The sequence below is a fragment of the Heloderma suspectum genome, chromosome 2 (genome assembly GCF_057233095.1).
Source record: "Heloderma suspectum isolate Gila_16-S chromosome 2, 16-S_ref, whole genome shotgun sequence".
Classification (NCBI taxonomy): domain Eukaryota; kingdom Metazoa; phylum Chordata; class Lepidosauria; order Squamata; family Helodermatidae; genus Heloderma; species Heloderma suspectum.
In genome coordinates, this window is record NC_139459.1 from 28,076,381 (window position 1) to 28,099,983 (window position 23,603).

Genomic DNA, 23,603 nt, shown 5'->3' on the forward strand with positions numbered 1-23,603 from the left:
ACCAGCATCAAAATCTGATTTGCAGGCAAGCTCTTCCATTGCCCCCACCTCACTGCTCTTATCCCTGCACATAGAAAATTGACAAGACAGGTGGAAGGCGCAGCTAAAACATTTTCCTGGCATGGCTAGACACTAGAGCCTTCTCCCCGCCTCACACCTGAAGTGGTACAGTCCCAACACAGCCTTACCTCCAGCTTTGCAGTCTGTGAAAACAAAACGTATGTTAATTGGATTACAGAAAGTCGAGGCTTGCCGGTAGGATTCAGATTACAGCAGTCCTTCAGAAACAAAGCAGTAAATGAGAAAAATATTCCCTTTGGGAATGTAACAGCAGCGCATAACGACATCCAGCATTTTAAAGGCTAGTTGGTCCAATAAAAAGTATCATCTGACTTGTTTCGGGGACTTAGCCTTCGGTGGCAGCAACATGTCTATTAAAATCCTTTTTACGCAAAGAAAGTCGGAATGATCAGTATTTTAACATGGAGCCACCTTAGCATTCAAATAATGTCCCTTCCAGTGATGGTGCTTCTGCGATGAGATGAAACTGCTGCTAGAGAGAACCCATCCACAATGGAAGTTGTAAGAAGTTGTTTGTTTTTACATTTATATCCTGCCTTTCCTCCAAGGAGTCCAAGGCAGCATACATGATCTTCCTCCAATCCACTGTATCTTCATAGCAACTTTGTGAGGTAGGTTAGGCCGAGAGTCGGTGACTGGTGCAAAGTCACCCAGTGAGCTTCATGGCTGAGTGGGGATTAGAACCTGGATCTCCCAAGTACCTGCTCAACGCTATAGCCATTACATCACACTAACTCTCAATCACAGGACGTGTAGGCTGGGATCATGAGAGGATGCCTGCCTGGGAGGTTAGCTGGTTTATTTTCACCTTCTGATAGCGTCTCCTTGCATGTAATGGAGCGCTTCTCCAGAGCGTCTTCTAACCTGGCGGTGGAGGGGGGCTGCTCTGGATGATAAAGGTGAACTGCCCAGAGAGCTTCGGCTATTGGGCAATATAGAAATGTAATAAGTAAATAAAAAATAAATAAGGTGCAGCTCTTTAGATCTTGGCTGAAATATGGTGGCATGAATCCATCCATCCTTGGTATTCATATTGTCTAAATTTGCATTGGAACCTTGGCCACAAAAAGTGAAGGTGTGCACTTAGCAAATGATGAAAAGTCTGCCTTCTGTTTAGAGATGAAAGATATAAAAGGCTTCACATAATGGGGCTAATGTAAAACATTCAGCAAAATGTTTTGAGGTTTGCTGATGGTATTTCGAAGTAGTCAAACTGTACCTGTAATGGCTGTATAGAAGAGGGCATTTTGTCAGGTTCAGTTTGCCATGATGGGTAAGAGCAGTGGCTCTTCCTTGTACAAAACCATCAAAGATACAGAAGCCTTCACTTCTGCCATCTGATCACTTACAGTTATCTCAGGAATCTTAACGGCAGCTATGGAAGGTTAGCCAGGATTATTATACAGTTGTAGGGTTTGAGGCTGGGGGTTCATACCTTCCCCAGTGAGCTCATGGCTGAGGAGGGATTTGAACAGCGGAGATCCCAGCTCAGAGTCTTAACTTCTCCCTGTGCCTTGCAGGGTATACTATGCTAAACCAAACTAGTGTGGCTTGAAAGCCATTTGAATTCAAGGGTGGGAACAGTATGGAACTTGTAGTGGAAAACTGACATACTGGGAGTAAGGGCCATGGCTCTTAGGAAGCTGCCTTGTACCATCTAGGAAGTTACCTTGCACCAACCATGCTGCCTTGTTTGTCCATCTAGCCTGCTAATGTCTACCCTGACTGATAGTAGCCACTCTACAATGTCTCAGGCAGAGGTATTTTCTCATTACCTGCTTCCTGATCTTTTTGACTGGAGATGCCAGAGGTTGAAGCTAGGATATTTGGCATGCAAAACATATGTTTTATGACTGAGCTACAGCATTTCCCATTCAATATAATGGCACACACACACCCTCCCTGACAGCCCTTAAGAACATATGAAGCTGCCTTATACCAGGTCAGACTACTTGGCTATTTAGCCCAGTATTGTCTACTCCAGCCGGCGGTGAATTTCCACAGACTCGAACAGAGCTCAGCAGAAGGGCATACTTTATTTATTTAGAATATTTATATCCTGCTTTTCAATTTATATATTACATCTACAAGACAACTTCTATGTCAAAAAGATCATAAAATAAAAACACTAGTAAAGCAATAAATCACAATAGTACAATAATAAAACTGCAATGCATCATTAAACAGGATAATGTATCAGTAAAGTCCAGTGAAAATTGTTAAAAACAATATCCTCAGTGTTTAATTAAAAGCACTAGAATAACTAATTATTTTAACCTGATGTATTACAACTAAATAAAGCTCGTGCTAGGTAAACCTCTCTGGGAAAGAGATTCTGTAAATGGGGTGCCACTACAGAAAAGACCCCTTCCCTAGTTGACACCTGCCTCTTTGTAGAGGATCTCACATAATGGGCAGGAGCAGGTGGTCCTTATTTATTACATTTATCTTTCCTCCAGTGAGCTCAGGGCACTATATGGTTCCCCACTCCCACCTCATTATATCTTTAGAACAACCATGTGCAAGCCCCACCGAGCATTTTTTAACATGATTTGGAGAGCAAAGACCTTGTGACTTCTCTGCTTGGAAATAGCTAGCACCTGGAAAGCAACATATCTACCTACACTTAATCATTGGTTCCAACCATCACGGAAACTGGCTTGGTTGGGCAAGTTTGCAGCCAGTGGTCGTACATCATCAGATTCCTTCATAGAAAGATGGTACCTCTTCATCTCACATGTTAATAAACACTCAAAAAGGCAGAAAAATCACAAATAAGAGAGGCCGTTCTCATTTGCTCACCCATGAGAGAAGTAAGGTGGGTGATCACCTGTGAGAGGGCCTTCTCTGCAGTGGCCCCACACCTTTGGAACAAGGTGCTATCAGAGGTCCGCCATGTTCTGTCATTGCAGACTTTTAAGAAGGCCTTGAAAACATATTATTTTACCTTGTCCTTCTCTTGATATCTGCTGTTGTTGCTGTTACTGCTAACATTGTTGCTGATTTTATTGTTAGCTTTTATTGTTTTTATTGTTTTTATGTTTTTATCACTTTTAATATTTTAACTGTTTTTATGTATTTTATAGCTATAAGCCACCTTGGCAGGGCTTCTGCCTTGAAAGGCGGCCAATAAAATAAATAAATAAATAACCCAGGACATTGTGCATACTATAGAAGTACATGCATATGCCTGCATAAAATCTTAGGTCATATGCAGTATATGGCCAGGATCTCTTCTCGATCATCCCAGAGTGCAGGACACAGAATAATGGGCTCAAGTTACAGGAAGCCAGATTCCGGCTGAACATCAGGAAGATGAAGCTGGACAGCCATCTGTCAGGGATGCTTTGACTTGGATTCCTGCATTGAGCAGGGGGTTGGACTCGATGGTCTTATAGGCCCCTTCCAACCCTACTATGATTCTGTGATTCTATCAGATGTCTGAACTAGACCATGGGTAAGTGTTCAAACACCAAGGTGGAGGTGGCTGGTCCCTAGGCTGACAACCTTTAATCTGGGTTAGCAGTGTTAACACAGATCTAACTGCCATCATTGCAATAGCGCCAAACTCCATCAATAGCTAGTACCTCCTTCCTTCAAGTACTTTCTTCTTTGCTGTCTTTTGGTGCTGCTTTGACAACTGGAAGTATCGTCGTTCATGATCTCCTAATTATTTTATATAATTATATCTTATTTTGGGAAACCATCAGTGCATATGTGTTTGAAATACAACAACAGCCTTTTATATTCTGTAAAAGAAAATGGTAAAAGTATTTTTAAACTATTGATAACTACAGCAATAATCTGTTTCAGCAAAATCTATTATAGCTTTTTAAAGTTATAGAATGTTCATATTGTATCTTCACATATAAAGAAGATTTTACTTTTTACTTTTTTTGAGATCAGAATTTACAGATTCACAAACTAACAGACAGTGTCGGAGGTTAACTCAATATTTTGTGCTGGTTTAAGCAAAACGCTATGAATCTAATTGCCCCCTTCTGTTGATTTAGTGCAAGAAGTAAAATCTGATTGCAGAGGAGTCTCGGATCCTGTAACTTGCTTTTAATTACAGTGCTTACAACTCTGACTCAACTCATTTATCTCTTGGGTGCAGTTGAAATTTAAGCATCAGCTTGCCGCATTTGCAGCATTATTGCAAAACTGAGAAGTTAAAAGGAAGTAAAGTATTTCACTCTTCTTAACAAAGAATTATAGACTTAAATGGGGTCCAGACTGAAGCACAAGTATGGCAATTTGGAGTCTTTAACACAGAGAAGTGTAGGCCCTTCCTATCTGCTCCTTTTAATTTCTGTTAGCATGAGAAATTAAACCAGACTTCCCCAACCTGGTGCCCTCCAGATATGATGGACTACAGTTCCTGTCATCCACAGCCGACATAGCATACCCATTAGCCATGCTGGCTGGGGGGTGATTGGAGTTGTAGTCCAGCACATCTGGAAGGCAGAGGTTGGGGAAGGCTGCAATAAACAGCATCAACATGCTGATGATATTCAGCTCTATGTTTTTAATTAAGGATAAGGTCTGGGAGCACTGATTTGGTTTTGAACCTATCTACGTCTGACAGCTGTGTTTTACTGGATTAACAGAGCTTAAAGCAAAAGTAGAAACTGCTGGTTGCCTCAAAGCAATTCTTGCTCAGCATGGGCAATCAGGGAAGGGGCTATTTGAGAGACTGCACGAAAGAGGAAAGGCACAGTTCCCTTTTGATTCTTTTATTAGTGTTTGTTTTACTATTTATCTATTAAAATATGTATATCTCACCCTTTCAACCAGGAAGCTCCGCATATTTGATATCCAAATGCACAATAAAATCCAAATGCACATTTTATAACAGCAAAACAGAAGCAATCATTTTAGATTAAAGATGCCACAGTTTATTTCGCCACTCTTGCTCCCCTCTTCGGGGGTCGGGCAAGGACCATTGCCACAGTTACCCTGCACTTTGGAGGCCAACTGAGTGCAGCACAACTGTGGGGATGATCCTTGTCCCCCTCTCCAGTTCCAGAGTTTGGAGAAGCCTGGAGTTTGTTTTGGGTGTTCCCCCTTCCCAGGTGCTCAGAAGCACAGCGCAAAACTGCAAACCTCAAGCTTTGTTCAACCTCGGAGCTGCAGACGGGGGCAGAAATTTTCTCCGCAGTCACATGGGGCTTCGAGGCTGTCTGAGCACCTTGGAAAAGCCAGCACAATTGCAGAGAGGATCTTCCCTGTTCTCTGGCTCTACATTGGAGAGGGCTGGGCACTGCTGGTTCCAGGTTTTTGCAGGCTGTTGGGCAAGGCACACTCAATGGGCTCCCTCCCTCAAAGCCTACGTTCTCACCACCATTATCACCAGCTGCTGTTGCTTCTCTTTCTCATCAATCCTACCACTTGCTTCCTTGACAGGCAGGGAGCCACTGAGCAAATGGGCAGTGGCATTTCCTGTTCCTCCTTCTCACCACCACCATTGTCTGAACCCAAGTGAGAGGCAGGGGAATAAGTAGGTTTAAACGGTGAAGAGGAGGACCAGCTCTAGGGGGCTCTTATCAGTGAACCCCTGCTGGAGTGTGGGCCCTTAGCAGGTACCAGACTATGCCTACCCTTGACACCAGCCCTGGGATTGGGACTTGTTTTCATGCTGCACCTCTGAAGCCCTTGAAGCACCTCAGAAGCTCAGTATAATTCCAGAAACAATTCTGCCTCCCCAGCTTCACCTATAGTGCTGGGGAGGCGAGTAGAGGACTGTCTGTGACCTCATCAGTATACCCTTTGCAGGAAGGACAGTTTCCTGGAGACCACTCATTTTTGGCTGGCCAGCAAGGCCAACCAAACTCTGTGGAGACCTTTTCGGAATAATTATAGCAAACATGGAATAGGTCTTCCTATTGAGCAGGATTGCACTGAGTGCCTTTAAAGCTAAAAACAGAACCATGGGGTAGGAAGAAACCTATTTGTTTGTCTACAACAACTCCGTATCTAAAAGCGATATTCATATACTAAAGCATTCCCAGCATTTGCTCATGTTTTTATCCAGTTGCAAAAATGTATTAGAATCACCGTCACTCCACATTACAAATAAATCTCTGATAGAGTAGCAAATTTTCCCCCATTTCTCCTCCCCTTTTAAAAAAAATATAATGTTTTACCTGGCTTGATTGTGCACATAAATATTTTCCTGGAGCTTGTTAGCAGGTAACCATTTCCCTTATTGTTCCACATGATGTCTAAATTAATTTACTTTACAGCCGGTTGGTACAGGCTAGAAAATGAACCATATTTAACATTTGAACAAAGTGGAAATGAGTTCAGGATTCATGAAAGGTAGGATGGTTGACCAAATGGTCTAGAAATTGGTAATTTGATATGCCTACAGAGTCCCTTTGGTCTACCATGTGGGACTTTTATAATATAATATCATAAGCCTCCAAAGTTATATTAAATTTAATTTAGGCTCCCCTGTTAGAATAAAATGGTACTTTATGCTCCTTTGTTAACATATACAATGAGATTTTTATATATATACAGTGCATTAGCCTAAATTTGGGAGCCCTTTTTCTGCTCCAGCTGGCACAGGACCCTGGTTAGGGATGCAAGTTGTATTTCTAAACATGCTGGCTTGCTATTGCTGCTCTAAGATGTTCCTAGCTTGCAGGGAAAGATGGAAACCCTTGAAAGGTAGTGGTGATTCTTTACTTGTAACTGCCGTCTGAGGAGTAATTGTTGTAGAAGTGTGTTAAGATGTAGCATCTTAAAAATAAACATTGGCTTCTACTTGATCAAGCCTATGGAGCCTAAGGAACAATTCTCACATTACTTTTCCTTGTAGAGGTTCATAATTGAATAGGTTTGTTAGCAAATCAAGATGGCACATGTTCATAATTGTGCACATCATAAAGCCTTTGTTATTACTTGTATTTATGAATTGGCAGAATCCAACGGGGTGCTTACTCCCCCACCAATTCCTTTCTGCTCTGCCGATTCCCTTCCTCAGGCAGTGGATTCTGCCAATTCCATTGGCTTACCTTGGAATGGGAATGGGAATGGGACCCACCGCTTATGCAAGGGAGATTTAGTGCTTCCTAGAGGAAGCCCCGAAAGGGGTGGAAATACTCATTTCTGGAAGGAGGCAGGTTGGCGGAGCTCCTTTATGCGAGCTCCGCCAGCCTGCCTCCTTCCAGAAACAAGAGTTTCCACTGCATTCGGATTGCCCTGAAAGCACTAAATTGCCGTTGCGCAAGCTGTGCAATGGAATTGGCAGGGCATCAGTGAATCAGCGGGAGCATAAGCATCCCATTGGATTCTGCCCATGGTTTACATTTTTTACCTGGTTGTCCTTAGAACATGTACTCAAGGCAGGTTACAATTTAATAAAACAAAACTAATACCAAGAAAACAATACAAAATATCCCTTCCTTCAAATCCTTCCTCAAGTCCCACCTTTCCTACATGGCTTTTGGCTTAGCCTCTTAATTCTCATTACCAACTATAACCAAGCTTTAAGGCAGCAGTGGGGAATGTGTGATCCTCCAGATGTTGTTGGACTCCAGCTGCCATTATCCCTGATCATTGGCTGTGTTAGCTGGGACTGATGGGAGTTGAGGTCCACAGGTTCACCACCCCTACATAAGGACTTGTGATGGCATTTGTCCACATTGTTTCCCCTTTCCCCTTGCCTGTCCCTTCCCTTCTTTGAGGTCCACATCCTCCAGATGTTGTTGGACTCCAGCTGCCATTATCCCTGATCATTGGCTGTGTTAGCTGGGACTGATGGGAGTTGAGGTCCACAGGTTCACCACCCCTACATAAGGACTTGTGATGGCATTTGTCCACATTGTTTCCCCTTTCCCCTTGCCTGTCCCTTCCCTTCTTTGAGGTCCACATCCTCCAGATGTTGTTGGACTCCAGCTGCCATTATCCCTGATCATTGGCTGTGTTAGCTGGGACTGATGGGAGTTGAGGTCCACAGGTTCACCACCCCTACATAAGGACTTGTGATGGCATTTGTCCACATTGTTTCCCCTTTCCCCTTGCCTGTCCCTTCCCTTCTTTGAGGTCCACATCCTCCAGATGTTGTTGGACTCCAACTGCCATTATCCCTGATCATTGGCTGTGTTAGCTGGGACTGATGGGAGTTGAGGTCCACAGGTTCACCACCCCTACATAAGGACTTGTGATGGCATTTGTCCACATTGTTTCCCCTTTCCCCTTGCCTGTCCCTTCCCTTCTTTGAGGTCCACATCCTCCAGATGTTGTTGGACTCCAACTGCCATTATCCCTGATCATTGGCTGTGTTAGCTGGGACTGATGGGAGTTGAGGTCCACAGGTTCACCACCCCTACATAAGGACTTGTGATGGCATTTGTCCACATTGTTTCCCCTTTCCCCTTGCCTGTCCCTTCCCTTCTTTGCTCTTTCCGCATTGTCTGTTGGGACTCGTCTGCGTTGCTTACAGTGCAATCCCATGCATGCCTAGTCAGAAGTAAGTCCTATTGAGTGCAATGAGGCTTACTACAAGGGAAGTGGGTATAGGGCTGCAGCCTAAGTAAATGTTTAAGGAAACATAAACACTACAGGTGTGGAATGAATGAATGAATGAATGAATGAATGAATATTAAAGCAACATCGAATCATTTACAAAATCTTCTCTGAAAGAGGAAAGGCTTCACAGATGTGTTGGAAAGAAACCAAGGTTTGGACCAAGCAAAAGTTTCCCAGGGCATTGAATTCCTGCTTCTTGTAGCCACAAACCAAATTCCCAACGCTAGCAGTATGTAGCAAGGGGCTACGTATTGCTACCATAGTGCTACAGAAGTAGCACTGTACTGCTACCAGGAAGTGTGCACATGCAAGGAGCTTTATATGGGAGTAGATGCGAGTATAAGGTAGCATAATATCTAGCGGTGTCAACCACAGCACAAGCCAGTATTTGCTTTGTCTTGCTTGTGTACATTTATCAGGCACATAGTGTACATTTATCAGGCTTGGGGAGGGTCTGTGGCTCAGTGGCAGAGCACCTGCTTTGCATGCAGGAGGTCCCAGCTTCAGTCGCCGGTGTCTCCAGGTAGGGGTGGCAAAACCCCTGGAAAGCTGCTGCCAGGTGACACCAGTCAGTGTCAACAATACTGGGCTAGATGGACCAATGGTCTGGCTCAATATAAGACAGCTTCCTATGTTCCTATAGTTTCAAATGACCATCCTCGCATATAAATATGAATGCTCGTATAGCAGCCTTCCCCAATCTGGTACCCTCCAGATGGTTGGACTGTAACTCCCAGAATCCCTCCAGCCAGCATGCTGGTCAGGGGTCGTGGGAGTTGTAGCTCATCTGGAGGGTGGCAGGCTGGGGAGTCTGCCATATAGGATCAAGCAGCCATTAAATTAAAGGGAGGTAGGGGCATCTGACCACAGATCTCCTACCATCTTCTCTTTATCTTCACACTTGGTCTTATCTGAAGATAAGATAATGTACGCATGAGGAATGAAGAAACACGTTTTTCATAAAACTGGGTGATATGGATATTAGCCCAGGTTTCTAAACTAAAAATCATAGACCAAAATCGAATATTATTTTTCAGAGTGTTGTTCGTTGTCTCTGGCATCCTAAGCTGAACCAAATCATGGTTGGTACAGGGAATGGATTAGCTAAAGTATACTATGACCCCTTCAAGAGTCAAAGGTATTTAATTTATTATGTCTGAATCTTATTTCTTAACATGTGTAAAAGCTTGTTAAAATGTGGAGAGCTTTCTTTGAATTTTGTCTGCATAGTTTCATTTTTAAAAGGAGGGGGTAGCAGTTTGTGTTTTCAAAAAAAGCTGTCCCCCCTATTGAAACATAGGGGAAAATGCTATACATATTTAGGCAGAAAAACGTCCTTCATCTCCCAGCATGCTCGAGCCAGCCATGCTAGGAGTTGTAGGACTTTTTTCTGTCTAAACATGCATAAGATTTGTTGTTTATTCGGTCAGTCACTTCTAACTCTTCGTGACTTCATGGACCAGCCCACGCCAGAGCTTCCTGTCGGCCGTCGCCACCCCCAGCTCCCCCAAGGTCGAGCCCATCACCTCCAGAATATCATCCATCCACCTTGCCCTTGGTCAGCCCCTCTTCCTTTTGCCTTCCACTTTCCCTAGCATCAGCATCTTCTTCAGGGTATCCTGTCTTCTCATTATGTGGCCAAAGTACTTCAGTTTTGCCTTTAATATCATTCCCTCAAGTGAGCAGTCTGGCTTTATTTCCTGGAGAATGGACTGGTTTGATCTACTTGCAGTCCAAGGCACTCTCAGAATTTTCCTCCAGCACCACAGTTCAACATGCATAAGATTGCACCCTTAGTATTATATATATTAACATGTCTAGAATGTTGCATCTAAAATGTTGCATAAGTTGCGTCACTGAGATTCCATCTGTGTAATGAATGTCTAATGACAGCTATATCTGACACATTGGATGTAATGATCCTGCCTCAATAAACTATGATTTATTAAGCTGGGAGCAAGCATTATGCGTGTGCACTCTCAATGCACTCCTCCCATCTCACAGTGGCATGGGTGATTACATCAGGGTTACTTTAAATAACAGTTTCCCATTATGTCCAAAACATTTAATCTTGGGCTCCAAACCATGGTATCAAACCATGATCATCATTTCAAGTCCAGGATTAAGCCTCTGTTTCCCATCTCAGATGTAGTGGGAAACTAATTCATAGTAACTGCTATACAAGTAGACCGGTTGCACAAGAGGAGGGTGGCGCACACAGGCATAACACTCATCCCCCTAGCTTAATAAAATATGGTTTATTATGCTAATTGTTTTGTCTGAACTGGCCCATTCTCTGTAGATTCCCATGGGTTGCAAGGGGCACAAAGCATATAGCACACTTTAATTTGTCTTGTTATATTTAATTAAATAAACATTTAGTGTAGTGAAGCTAAGGAGCAAGTTTCTGAACTTACATTTTTGTGATCTATGTATAGAGCTGTGCTCTGCACTTATGTTCAAGAAGAGGTTAAGGAAATGGAAGCAGATTTCTAGTCTGTTCCACTGTTTTTGTACCCCCTTCTGATCAACTTTACATCAAAAAGGTAGTGAGAAAGTGAGAAATGACAAGTAGATGGTTCAGTTGATTTCTTCACTAGTCTCATCTCTTTTAGTGTAAATTTTTTATATCATCTCTGATCCTGGACTGAGGGTCCATACTGGGTTGTTCGAAGAGTCTTGCTGACATCCCATAGTACTGCTGCCTCTAGCTGAACTGCAGAAATACTTTGTTATGTTTTTCCTTGCCCAGATGTTGATTTGCAAGCCAGACATTGGCCCTGTTTGCACGATCAAACAACCCATGGTTAACAAACCATGAGTTGCTTATGAACATGAGCAAGCATTCTAGCTCCTGCCCACTCGCCCACTTCCGCTTTTTGAAACAACCCAAGAATGCCCTATTCCTGAGTTGTTATGATATCCAAACCTGGCACTCTGGGTTGTTTAGGATTAAATAACCCAGAGTTTTAACCCATGGTTTGTTGTTGGGTTAACCCTAAACAGCCCAGAATATTGGGTTCTCATGTCATGACAACAACCCAGAAACGGGGCATTCCTGGGTTGTTTTGGATAGCTGATTCCAAGCGGAAGTGGCAAGGAGGCAAGAGGCTCACTCCCGTTTGGCCACACTGATTCCTGGGGCTGTTCAACCCAGGAATTTGGTGTTACGTGCTAACCACGTCAACAAAAATTGTTTCTCCAGCACAACAGACAACTCTCCACCTTAAACAAGCCATGCTTATAGAGAGAAAGGAACCTAATGCTACAATAGGCCTAGATCCCATGATTGCAGGGGAAAAATATGAATCAACTTCCCACATATGTGACTGTACAGGCCAAGACATGGAACCTCCCATAGTTCTTGAGAGGAATTTGACATGTTTGCATATATTATCGTAGCCACTGTTAACATATATAAAAGAGGCTAATGTTGATTGTTTGGATATTTTTAGCATAGTTTATTTAAATACCATTGGACTGAGTGTCAGCTGTCCCTGGAATATCTAATTCAAGGTACTGGTTACCATTTTCCAATACTTTGCTGCTGTCTCGCAGTGCCACTGCATATGGGATGTAAAACATATTCCTATGAAGCATGGGTCAGTCTGAGGTGGCTTGCTTTAGACAGTCTATATCTTCATAGGGATGTTTAACACCCCACAGCTCAGGATGACTGAAGGCCATTTGGTCAACAAATGCAGTAGCAGCCCGCAGATATTTGCAGCTCTGTCCAATCATTCATAGAGCTCTTAAGAGCTGTGTTGCTAATTTGTGAAAAAGAAGAGAGAACCTCAGAACATATAGCAACTCGCTGGACTGACTGAGCCTACCTAGACCAGGGGTGCAGAACCTCTTTTAGCCCAGTGGCTGAATTCTGTTTTGGAGAAGTTCTCAGGGGCCGCATTCCAGTGGTGAGCAGAGCCAAAGGCAAAAGGGGAGAGGCCAAAATATCAGCCTGGAGGGGAAGTTTGGAAGTTTTCACTTCCACTTTCAATTCATCACAGCTCACCATGCTGTCCAGATCCAAAACTGTTGTTAAACTTAGCAGTAGTTTGTTTGAACAAGCCACTTCAGTAACTGTGGTTTGAAGTTGGCTTGTTTGAAACTAACCATAGTTAATGTTAACCACAATCTGTTGGTCTAGACACAACACTAGAACATCATTCACATACAATTGGTGTGTGTGTGTGTGTGTATACACACGCAAATACACACATGCACACACATACTCTCTAACAATACTGCCCCCCAATACTGCCATTTAAAATCTAATCACAGTTCATTTTGTCACACATAGGGAGTAAGTTATGTAGGATGTAACGTATAGGGAGCAAGTTCCATTGAACACAATAGGGACTTGTTTCCTAGTAAACATACATACGATTGAACTGTAAATCTGTTTTTGGACTTTGCCAGGAATCCTTCTCAACCAGACTCTTTGATTTTTTATTATTCTTAGGGGAGCAAAATTATGTGTTGTAAAGACAAAAAGAAAAGAGAGGCAAGCAGAGACACTCACACAGGACTACATTATAACACGTAAGTAACTTCTAAATGTTTATTAAATATAGGATTTTATCTCTGTATGTTAAGGCTCGGACTTATTATTATGTAATAATATTACATTATTATAGAAGTGAAATAATAATAAATAATTTTTATTTGAGAAGGAATCTCCCACCTGCAGTCTCAGGTGTCACAGTCAGGGTCGAAGCATGGGGTTGGGTGGGGAGGGTAAACTTTACCTTGGCCTGGGCCAGGCTGCAACTTCATTACCATGACGGGGAAAATTAATGCTAAGTTTTAGGTTGTCAGGTCTTCTGAGATTTTCTGAAGCCAATCAAAGGCCGTGCAGAACAAGCAATATTCTGAACAGTCAGTTGCTGGTCCAGGTCCTTTTCTAAAACTGATTGACCTGGTGCACACATCACAGCCGCCCAGGATTTAAACAAAAACTGGGTAAACTGTGAATGACCAGGAGTGAATGAATGTGCTGGCTTCCTACTGCCCATCCACTCCTGTTAAGCTAAGCAACCCAGCTAAGCAATCCAATCTTGAGTTGTTGTCCATGACATCTGAACCCAGAACTGTGAGTTTTTGGGAGACAAACAACCCAAACTTGAAACCCAAGAATAAATGGAGTGCCCATGGGTTCCCCTAATCCCTCTGCAGCACCCTCTGCAAGCCCCACCCCTGGCATGGGGAGAAGAATTCCCATGTTATCTCCAGTCTCTGGTTAGAGATAACAAAGGGATTCCCCAGCACTCATCCAAGGCTTGCAGGACCAGGTGCCTTCAAGTGCCTCTTACACCCCAAGTCGAGTTACTTTCTCCATTCACGGAAAGGGATGGAACTCCACGGCTCTCTGAATGGAGAAGGAAATGGGCTTCAAATGACATCATCCACCCCCTCAATGTCATCTGACCTGCCAGTCTTGGTCCATGGGGTCACTCAGCCCCCAGACCAAAAGAAGTTGCTCCAACTGCAATAGGGTCTATCTGTGTTCAGCAGTTTCCTTCTAAATGGGACTTAAAACAACCTTATTGCCGCTCAAAGTAGATTGTAAGTGGGATCTCAGCTTTGCAGCCTCTGACTACAGCCTTAAGATTCAGTATTTTCACTTGAGGGGATTAAGTGTTACTTTTAAAAGTGAGGCATAGTACTTAGATGGATTTTCCTCAAGGCTTGCCTCCACATATGGGAATGTTTTTTAGTTACTTCAGATGTTCTGTGCAAATTGTATAGCATACCACTTGCCAACAAAAGGTTGACTCTTCACGTTTCATGCAACATACAGATGTAAGAAATAACTGTTTATTCATGGCTTTATGAATAAGCCATCTGAAACTAGAAGGTAGTTTTATTAATGCTAATAAATTAAACCACCCCTAAAAGCAGGATAAGGCTATATCTACAGAACTTCTGTATCAGCTTGATGCCCATGCATAACTTTCCTGAGTGTGGCTTCAAGCCAAAGGATTCATATCGCCTGTGAGCACTTGGTTGCAGGAGCACTGTTGACAGTGGGTCATCCTTTACTATCCCAAACCATGTTTGGCTACAAGGTATTTTATGTATCATATTTCCTGCTGCATTGAAGTGGCAAAAATAATCGCTTTAGGACCGGTAGATGTAACACTACCTAAATGCTTATTATAGTTTAACAATTGGGAATGATTTGCAGGATCATATGCTCAGTCTTCATCTCTTTTGCTCTTGAATTTCCCCCAGCTGCTCTTAAACATGGTTTGACATTATGTCTGAATATTGCTAACCATGGTTAAGGCCAGGCTTCCACATTTAGACAATTTGCTGCCTCCATCTAGCAAGTGTGGCAATCCCCAGCCTTCCTCCCAACCTTGGACCTGCAGAGGTGGGTGAGAATTGTTCTAGTTGTGTGGCAATGCCCACCCTCTCCCCAACTCCAGTATTGGAAGAAAACCAGGGGTGGTTTGGCTGCTGCCGCATTGCTAGCATCTTCATATTTTAAGTTTGGAGAGGCCTCTCAGACTACCTGCCCAGCCCAATATATTCACTTATCAAGCTATGTATGGTTCTTGATGTAAAACTGTTGGACCCCATTAACCTTTAAGCCCTCTGTTACTAAATAAAAATATGTTTTGCTGTTTAACAACTTGCAGCTCATGCTCTTCCAATGTTTCGTGAACCACGCCAGCGAAGTACAAGAAAGCAGTTGGAAAAGGATAGATTGGATCCCATGAAATCTCACAAACCTGAACCTCCCGTAGCAGGACCAGGTAACCACATTTATTTATTTTTTAACTGCTGTGAACAAAAATGTTGCTTAGGCCGTTGTGCACTCCTTTGTGGAAGACTGAATCATCCCTGTAAAACTCAACATAAAACATATGTTAGAAGCCGGAAGATGCTGATGTAACAGGACAATAGTTGACTTCTCGTTTGTGCAAATGCAGTTTTTTACGTTTTATTCTTGACCTTTGTCTCTTCTGTTCGTTCTTACCACTTTGCACATCTGTTCATTCTCTCCTATATTAGGTCGTGGTGGTCGTGTTGGAACTCATGGCGGTACTCTGTCTTCATACATAGTCAAGAATATTGCACTGGATAAGACTGATGATAGCAACCCTCGAGAGGCCATTTTACGGCATGCAAAGGAAGCGGAGGAGAGCCCATACTGGGTTGCTCCAGCATATTCTAAGTAAGGAAACTATCTTAAGTGGGGCTGGGTGCGGGGGGACCCATATGTAATATGTCTTAAAGCCCTGGTGAACTTGAATATAAGCAGAAGACCTATTTAACAACTCCATTCTCTGCCTTTTTTGGATTGTTGCCACTAATGTAGAAAACTGATAGGATGTCAGCTTCTTTTTTCTTTTCTTTTTTTTAAGGAAAGCAAGTTTGCAACACATTAGAATACTACATGAATAAAGTAGAATTAGAATTTTTTTTAAAAAAGCTTCCTTAGGGTAAAAAACCCCCTAAACTATAAAGTTGTCGTATAAAACACCTTTAAGTATTTTACATAATTTCTGCATGAACTCACTTTTAGTTTGCAGAAACGGGGGATGTTACAGATGTTAGCATGTTCATGTCTTTCTAAAATAACTGTACTACAATCCAGGTCACAGACCACTAGATGATTTTAATAGGAGTGTGAATGAACAGTGGTGCAGGCTTGCTGCTTGTACATAATCCCACCCTCCCCTCAGCCATCCCTCTATAACAGGTCCAAAAATCTCTTTGTAGAAACAAAGGTTTTTACATTGTCAGCTTTCAGCAAGGATTTGTACCGGTGGGCACATTGATAGTTCTCTATAAATAAATAAATAATACACGTGAATGGTTACTTAAACTCCTTAGATTCTGCCACCCATTTAAACTTCATTGCAGCTGTGACAGAGTCCCTTTTCCTTGGGTTTATCCCATGGTGCTGCTGTAATATTTAAGACTACCCCCACCATGCTGGGTGGTGGTTATGGAGTTGTAGTCCCAACACATCAGGCAGACACCAGATTGTGGAAGGCTGGGCTAGACCAATGAAACGGGTCCTTACCATGTACTCTTCACTCAGCTGGAATGAGGGTGGTGGTGTGGGTGTTGGACTGGAACTTCAAGAGATCTGTATTCTAGTCCCTGCTTGGCCATGAAGCTCACTGGGCAACTTTGGGCCAGTCACTGTCTCTCAGCCTAACCTACCTCACAGGGTTGTTGTGAGGATAAAATGGAGAGGAGGAGGAGGACCATGTAAGTCACCTTGGGTCCTTTGCAAGAGGAAAATGGTGGGACATAAATGTAATAGTAAATAAACAAACTCACCTAGCAATTGCCACCCACACGGTGGTGGGTGTTAAATTTTACACTAGCACACTGCTCCTGTAACTTCTAAGAGCACCTATGAAAACTATTAAAATAGAAGTTACTTGTAGGTCCAAAAGTACGTCCTTTCCTCAAGTCCTACACAGAAATATGCTGCTGTGCCATGCAGTTCTCCCCAATTCAATTTGCTTGAACTCCCCTCACCCACTTTTACACGAGCTTATCCTGCTATATTCTTGCTTGTCTGTGTGTGTGCATGCTCATGTGTGTGCAAGTAGATCTTAGGAGAGACAGAGAAGGACGGAGGTACTCTTTGCTGTTAACAGTGTGTAGAAGAGGGGATTCCACCAGGTACTGCTTGTCATAGGGTGTGTGTGTGTGTGTGTGAAAAGAACACCTGCTGCAATTCTCTCACGTGCCCAACGTTAACTGTACAAAAGCACTATCCTTCTTTGCATCTGGCCAAGCTAACCCACATACCCAGGCTCCATCACCACTGGAGTAGTGAGCCAGAATGCACAGGGATGCAGCATCAGCACATTTTTAATAGCAGGGACACTAATGTCATTTGCCACCCCCGCTCAGACTTAGCTGTTCCTTCTCAGCTTAGCTGCAAACCTCATAGTAGCTGGAGGAAAATGAACGTTCCCAGAAACAACATACTGTGCCCTGTTGTAATGCAAAGTAATTAGCAGTGGTTTGGTCTTAACAGGCAAGTAAGACCCATTAGCTTTACACAGGACTGCTCCTGATGTAGATGAAAATTGCTAGAACTGGTTTGTTGTTATGGAACAACACAGTTGCCTGCATTTTTGGACTCCCCTGGGAGGTGTGGCTATGGAGACGGTCGTGATGAGTACCTGCACCTCAAAATGTACAGCTATACCACTCTCCATCTCTCACCTAACTCTTGAGAGTTCCATTCCCCTCTCTCAAGACCTAAACTAGCAGACAATTATGTCTGCAATCCTGTGCCCAGTTACCTGGGATTAAGCCCGAATGAACGCAATGGAACTCACTTCTGAGTAAGATTGCACTGCCAATCAATATGACATGTTTGATTGGCTCATAAGGCTGTTTCTGTTACCCATATTTCTGAGGTCCTCTTCTACTTTAAGGAACGCTTCTGAAAGGTTAGTAAAAGTAATGGAATTGCCAAGGATGGCGACCTTTTCATAGGGAAGAGATAAAATGTACCAATGGTTTAATTTTCTTCTCATTAAGAATGTAATTTTTTCCCATCTCAAAAGCCTGCACTCTATTTCATTCCATCTCACTAATAGGATCTCTGGTGTGTGTTTGACCTAGTAGCTTCATTGATTGAGCATTAGATTTCATCCCTGACACCTGCAGTGTAATGAACATGAAAGTTTTAAAATGCAGTAGCAATTCAGATGGCTCACTGTCTCCATTGGGCAGTTCACATTACGGTTTCTTGTTAAGAACAGACGTGGCTGAGAAGTGAGCAGGAAGCAAGTCCAACATGCTGTTCATTTATACATCTGATGACAACATTTGGGAGGGAGGTGTTGGGGCAGTAATCCTCATATTGATGTGATGTTGAGGATGTGCAGTTTTGTGGCCAAGAAACTACCATTCTTTTTGCATTGCAGAGCTTGCTCTGCAAGGACTCTAATAATAATTGTTTAGAAGCAGAGTACAACAGTATCTCAGGTACCAAGATTACAGAATCTAAAATCCACAGGTGGGCAATATCTTTATTAGGACCAACCAAAATCCCTCACCCTCCACCCTAGTTGTGCAAGCTTTCGAGTTCTTCAGAACTCTTTATCAGGCTAGATGGTACAAAAAGCCAAAGGGCAGGGGAAAACACAAAAGTCCAAAAAAATTGGCAAGATGTGGCCATGGGGTCTGCATTTTAGATAGACCCAGTCTCAAGGGGGATATTGCAGACTGAATTAGCCTTGCAGGAAAAGCATAAGCAAACTATATTTTGGTCTGACTTGGACTTTTCCTGATAAGCCCGACTTATCAATGGTCAGAGCTTTAAACACAGCAGCGGCTGCTTTGAATTAAGCCCCGCTGAAAGAGAAAAACAGGGAGGCAGGAGCTCATGAGATGTTCGGAAGGGAGATTAGGATACTATCAGAAGCACAAGGAATCACAGCAGAAGGGAAGGGGGACTCAAGTCAGGACCAGGGCTATTTAATAGTAGGACTAGAGATCGCTTGGGTGCCAAATGTTGATTGAAGACTGTCAGACAGCAGGACAAGACCATTTCTCTCCTGGGATATTTCTCCCAGCCCTTTCTCCTGAGAACCAAGAGTCAAAGGTATTTCATATTTTTCTGTGCCTTCAGTGAGGAAAGGGCTTGCCTATTAAACCGTTTTCTTCCCCTTTCTTATAAGCAGTCAGATTACGTAGCAGGACAAAACCAGAAGGAGACCACAAACAAGTTTTCTTGGCTCCAGGCTGGTCTTCAAGTGTAGTTATTCCAGTGTTGTTGTTTTAAGAAGCCTTATTAACCTTTTTATCCTGGGACAACCTTTCCTGCCTTGAAGTCTCTCCTAAACTATGTCTGAACCTACCATTCTGTTGATTGCTAGATAGTCAGTACCCATCTGTGCATTAAAATTCCCACAGAGGAAGATCCACTTCTGGGTAGCGTACTGAAATATTATGTAATATATCATCGAATTTAGTCCATGTAAAGAGTATTTTGTTGTTGTTCAGTCGTTAAGTCGTGTCCGACTCTTCGTGACCCCATGGACCATAGCTCGCCAGGCCTTCCTGTCCTCCTATAAATAAACAAATGAGTTTGGCAAAACAAGAGCCACCAAGCTGGGCTACCGGTATAAATTTACATATGAGCCAATCTCACATAATGATTTCAATAACTAGCTTAATCAAGATTGGCCCTTTTTGAAAAACCATGGAAAATGTCTCATTCTTGTGTTTTAAAGAATATTCTTACATTTTTAAAATGTCATCTGCTTTTTTTAAGCATTTAAACAGGGCCCAAATAGCTCCATGTTATTCTTGGTGCAGTTGTTCATTCGTTCAGTTAGAAATTCTATGTGAATATGGGGCCGTCTATTTTTCCCTGACTCATAGAGGTAGTGTTGGTCAATGAGGGTATCAGATTATTGAGCCATGACTATAATTGACATGGAATTTCCAGGCTTCCACACTGCCAAGAAAGTTGTTGTTTATCCTTGCATATCACAAGTGGTACAAACGACTTCTCTTTGCATGGTCACACCACTTGTCTGCAGCAAGTTTTTATTCTTTGTGAATGAGTCCCATCAAATGAGTAATAATAATTGACCAGACTTAACCTATGGCTTTGAAATCTCCAGAAGGCATTTGAGCTGATACTACAGGAAGATGAGTGGGTTTTCTCACTCAAGTGTGATAACTGTCTGGTGAACCACTGCCCACACTTTCCACCTGTGGTAGGGCACCATACAGAGTGACCTACCACAGATGGAGAGGCCAGGGTGGAGGAAGCAGCTTTATGACATGTCAGATAATTGGTCCATCCATTTGAATTCAAAGCTGACTGCACCAACTAACTGTTAGGGGTTGCTGGATCCTGGCAAAGATAATTTATAAACAGGTCTAAAAATGTCAAGTTGTTCCACTGCCTTTTCCTTTTCAATTGCAGCGCTTAGAAGCGAGGATGTTTAAAAGCCAGAAGTGGCAAGTTCAGGGCACGGTCCTTATCAAATATGATTAGCAAAAGCAGTCTTTAACAAGAGATGAAAGCACAACCTTGTGTTTTTATGGACATGGCAGAATCTGCCCAAAGTAACTGTAATCCTACTTGGTCACCCATGACTCATTTTTATAGTAGCTACCTTACAGTTCTTCTTCATGTTCTCTGTGATGTGTTCTGCACCTGTGCAGAGCATCATTCAGGATATTCTGTAGCTGACCAGAGTTTTGGCAGGAGCCCTCTCTCCCTCTCCATTGCAAATGCTCAGAGCATGGCTCCTGCCATTCCCATTCAGTCCCTTGTCATAGACTGCAACCACATTAAGAATGCTCTCTGGTCTTTCTGAGATTGCTGAGCACTCAATCTCCCCTTTTAAAATCTGTTGTTTTCTCTTCTGTTCTCCTCTTTGTTACATCTTGCTTTTCCATTTGTGTCTTTTATTTGTTCAGTGGGGGGTAGGGGGTTGGTTTTTCTTTTTTGTAGTGTATCTTAGGAGCTCTTGGTCTCCAAGGCATTGTTTGAGAAAATTCCCCCTCACATTTATTTATTTATTACATTTATATCCTGCCTTTTTTCCTCTTTGACGAACCCAAGGTGGTGTACATAATCCTCCTCCTTTCCATTTTAGCCTCACAACAACAACCCTGTGAGGTAGGTTGGGCTGAGAGCCTGTGACTGGCCCAAAGTCACTAGTGAGCTTCCATGGCCAAGTGGGGACTAGAACCCAGATCTCCTGGATTCCAGTCCAACACTCTAGCCACTACACCACACTGGCTCTCACATTTGGACATTCCACGTGTCTACTCTGCTTCGGAGAGTAGACACAAACCAACTTCCTCTTGGTTGGTTCTTGACCTCATTGCTAAGCCTTTATGAAATGGTCATGGGAGAATAGATTGTCTCATCTGTGGGCCCTCCTTTGGGAGAAAGCCCTGAAGGCTGCTGATTCCACGGTCCAGAATCGATCTCTCCATATTGCCTTTTCATCAATTTTCTGGTCCCATCACTGTTTTTATTAACATTACATGCACACTTCATCTGAGCCTATGTCTTCCAAAGTAGAGGCCACCCCTCAAGCGATTTCTTCCCTTGAACCTGGGGCTTCGGTGTCAGAATTTATGGTGGTACCAAAGCATCATGTGATTCAGTTTGAACCCGAGGCACCTCTGACTCCATGGCAATCTTTGACTTTGGGATAGCCTAAGAAAATGAGCAAGATCTCCAGCAAAGAGATCAAAGACGATCTCCAGCAAAGGAGATTGTTACCTTGTCGTGGTGCTGGAGCTTGAGCACCTCAATGACGTCATGAGCTAAACTGTGAAGGGACACCCAAGATGGGAAGGTCATGGCAGAGAAGTCAGACTAAATACGATCCCTGGGGAAGGAAATGGCAACCCACCCCAGTATTCTTGCCATGAAAACTAAATGGATCAGTACAACCAGAGATATGTCGGTATACCATCGGAAGATGGGACTCCCAGGTCAGAAGATGGTCAAAATGCTACTGGGGAGGAACAGAGGATAAGTTCAACTAGCCCCAGATGTGATGACGCAGCTAGCTCAAAGCCGAAAGGACGGCTAGCAGCTGTTGGTGCTGGTGGTGAATGACGAATCCGATGTTCTAAAGATCAACACACCATAGGAACCTGGAATGTAATATCTATGAGCCAGGGCAAATTGGATGTGGTTATTGGGGAGATGTCAAGATTAAATATAGATATTTTGGGTGTCAGTGACCTGGAATGGGCCACTTCACATCAAATGACCACCAGATCTACTACTGTGGACAAGAGGACCACAGAAGAAATGGAGCAGCCTTCATAATTAATAATAAAGTGGCTAAAGCAGTGCTTGGATACAATCCAAAAAATGACAGAATGATCTCTATTCGAATTCAGGGTAAGCCATTTAACATCACAGTGATCCAAATATACGCCCCAACCACAGATGCTGAAGAAGCAGAAGTAGATCAGTTCTGTGAGGATCTGCAGCACCTACTGGATAGTATGCCAAAAAAAGATGTTATTTTCATTACAGGAGACTGGAATGCTAAGGTGGGTAGTCAAACGACACCTGGAATTACAGGCAAGCATGGTCTGGGAGAACAAAATGAAGCAGGACATAGGCTGATAGAATTTTGCCAAGACAACTCACTGCGCATAACAAACACTCTCTTCCAGCAACCTAAGAGACGACTTTATACATGGACTTCACCAGACGGTCTACACCGAAATCAGATTGACTACATCCTTTGTAGCCAAAGGTGGTGGACATCTATGCAGTTGGTAAAAACAAGACCTGGAGCTGATTGTAGTTCAGATCATGAACTTCTTATTGCACAATTTAGAATCAGACTAAAGAGAATAGGGAAGACCCACAGATCAGTTAGATATGAGCTCACTAATATTCCTAATCAGTATGCAGTGGAGGTGAAGAATATATTTAAGGGACTAGATTTAGTAGATAGGGTCCCGGAAGAACTATGGACAGAAGTTCACAACATTGTGCAGGAGGCGGCAACAAAAAACATCCCAAAGAAAAAGAAAACCAAGAAGGCAAGATGGCTGTCTGCTGAGACACTGGAAGCAGCCCAAGAAAGAAGGAAAGCAAAAGGCAACAGTGATAGGGGGAGATATGCCCAATTAAATGCAAAATTCCAGAGGTTAGCCAGAAGAGATAAGGAATTATTTTTAAACAAGCAATGCGCGGAAGCAGAAGAAGATAATAGAAGAGAAAGGACAAGAGCCCTCTTCCAGAAAATTAGAAACATCAGAGGTAAATTCCAGGCAAAATTGGGTATGATCAAAAACAAAGATGGCAAGGACCTAACAGAAGCAGAAGAGATCAAGAAAAGGTGGCAAGAATATACGGAAGATCTGTATAGGAAGGATAATAATATCAGGGATAGATTTGACGGTATGGTCAGTGAGCTAGAGCCAGACATCCTGAAGAGTGAGGTTGAATGGGCCTTAAGAAGCATTGCTAATAACAAGGCAGCAGGAGA

At 42.9% G+C, this 23,603-nt stretch overlaps 1 protein-coding gene across 2 annotated transcripts in view; it reads left to right on the forward strand.

The window, feature by feature from the left end:
• The window catches only part of WDR70 (WD repeat domain 70), a 183,854-nt gene that overhangs the window by 153,473 nt on the left and 6,778 nt on the right, over positions 1–23,603 (forward strand). For both annotated transcript variants that reach the window (XM_084833092.1, XM_084833093.1), the window contains exons 14-17: positions 9,657–9,757; positions 13,082–13,161; positions 15,264–15,380; positions 15,640–15,802. In XM_084833092.1, coding sequence (XP_084689218.1) covers positions 9,657–9,757; positions 13,082–13,161; positions 15,264–15,380; positions 15,640–15,802 — 461 coding nt within the window. The remainder of the gene's footprint in view (positions 1–9,656; positions 9,758–13,081; positions 13,162–15,263; positions 15,381–15,639; positions 15,803–23,603) is intronic.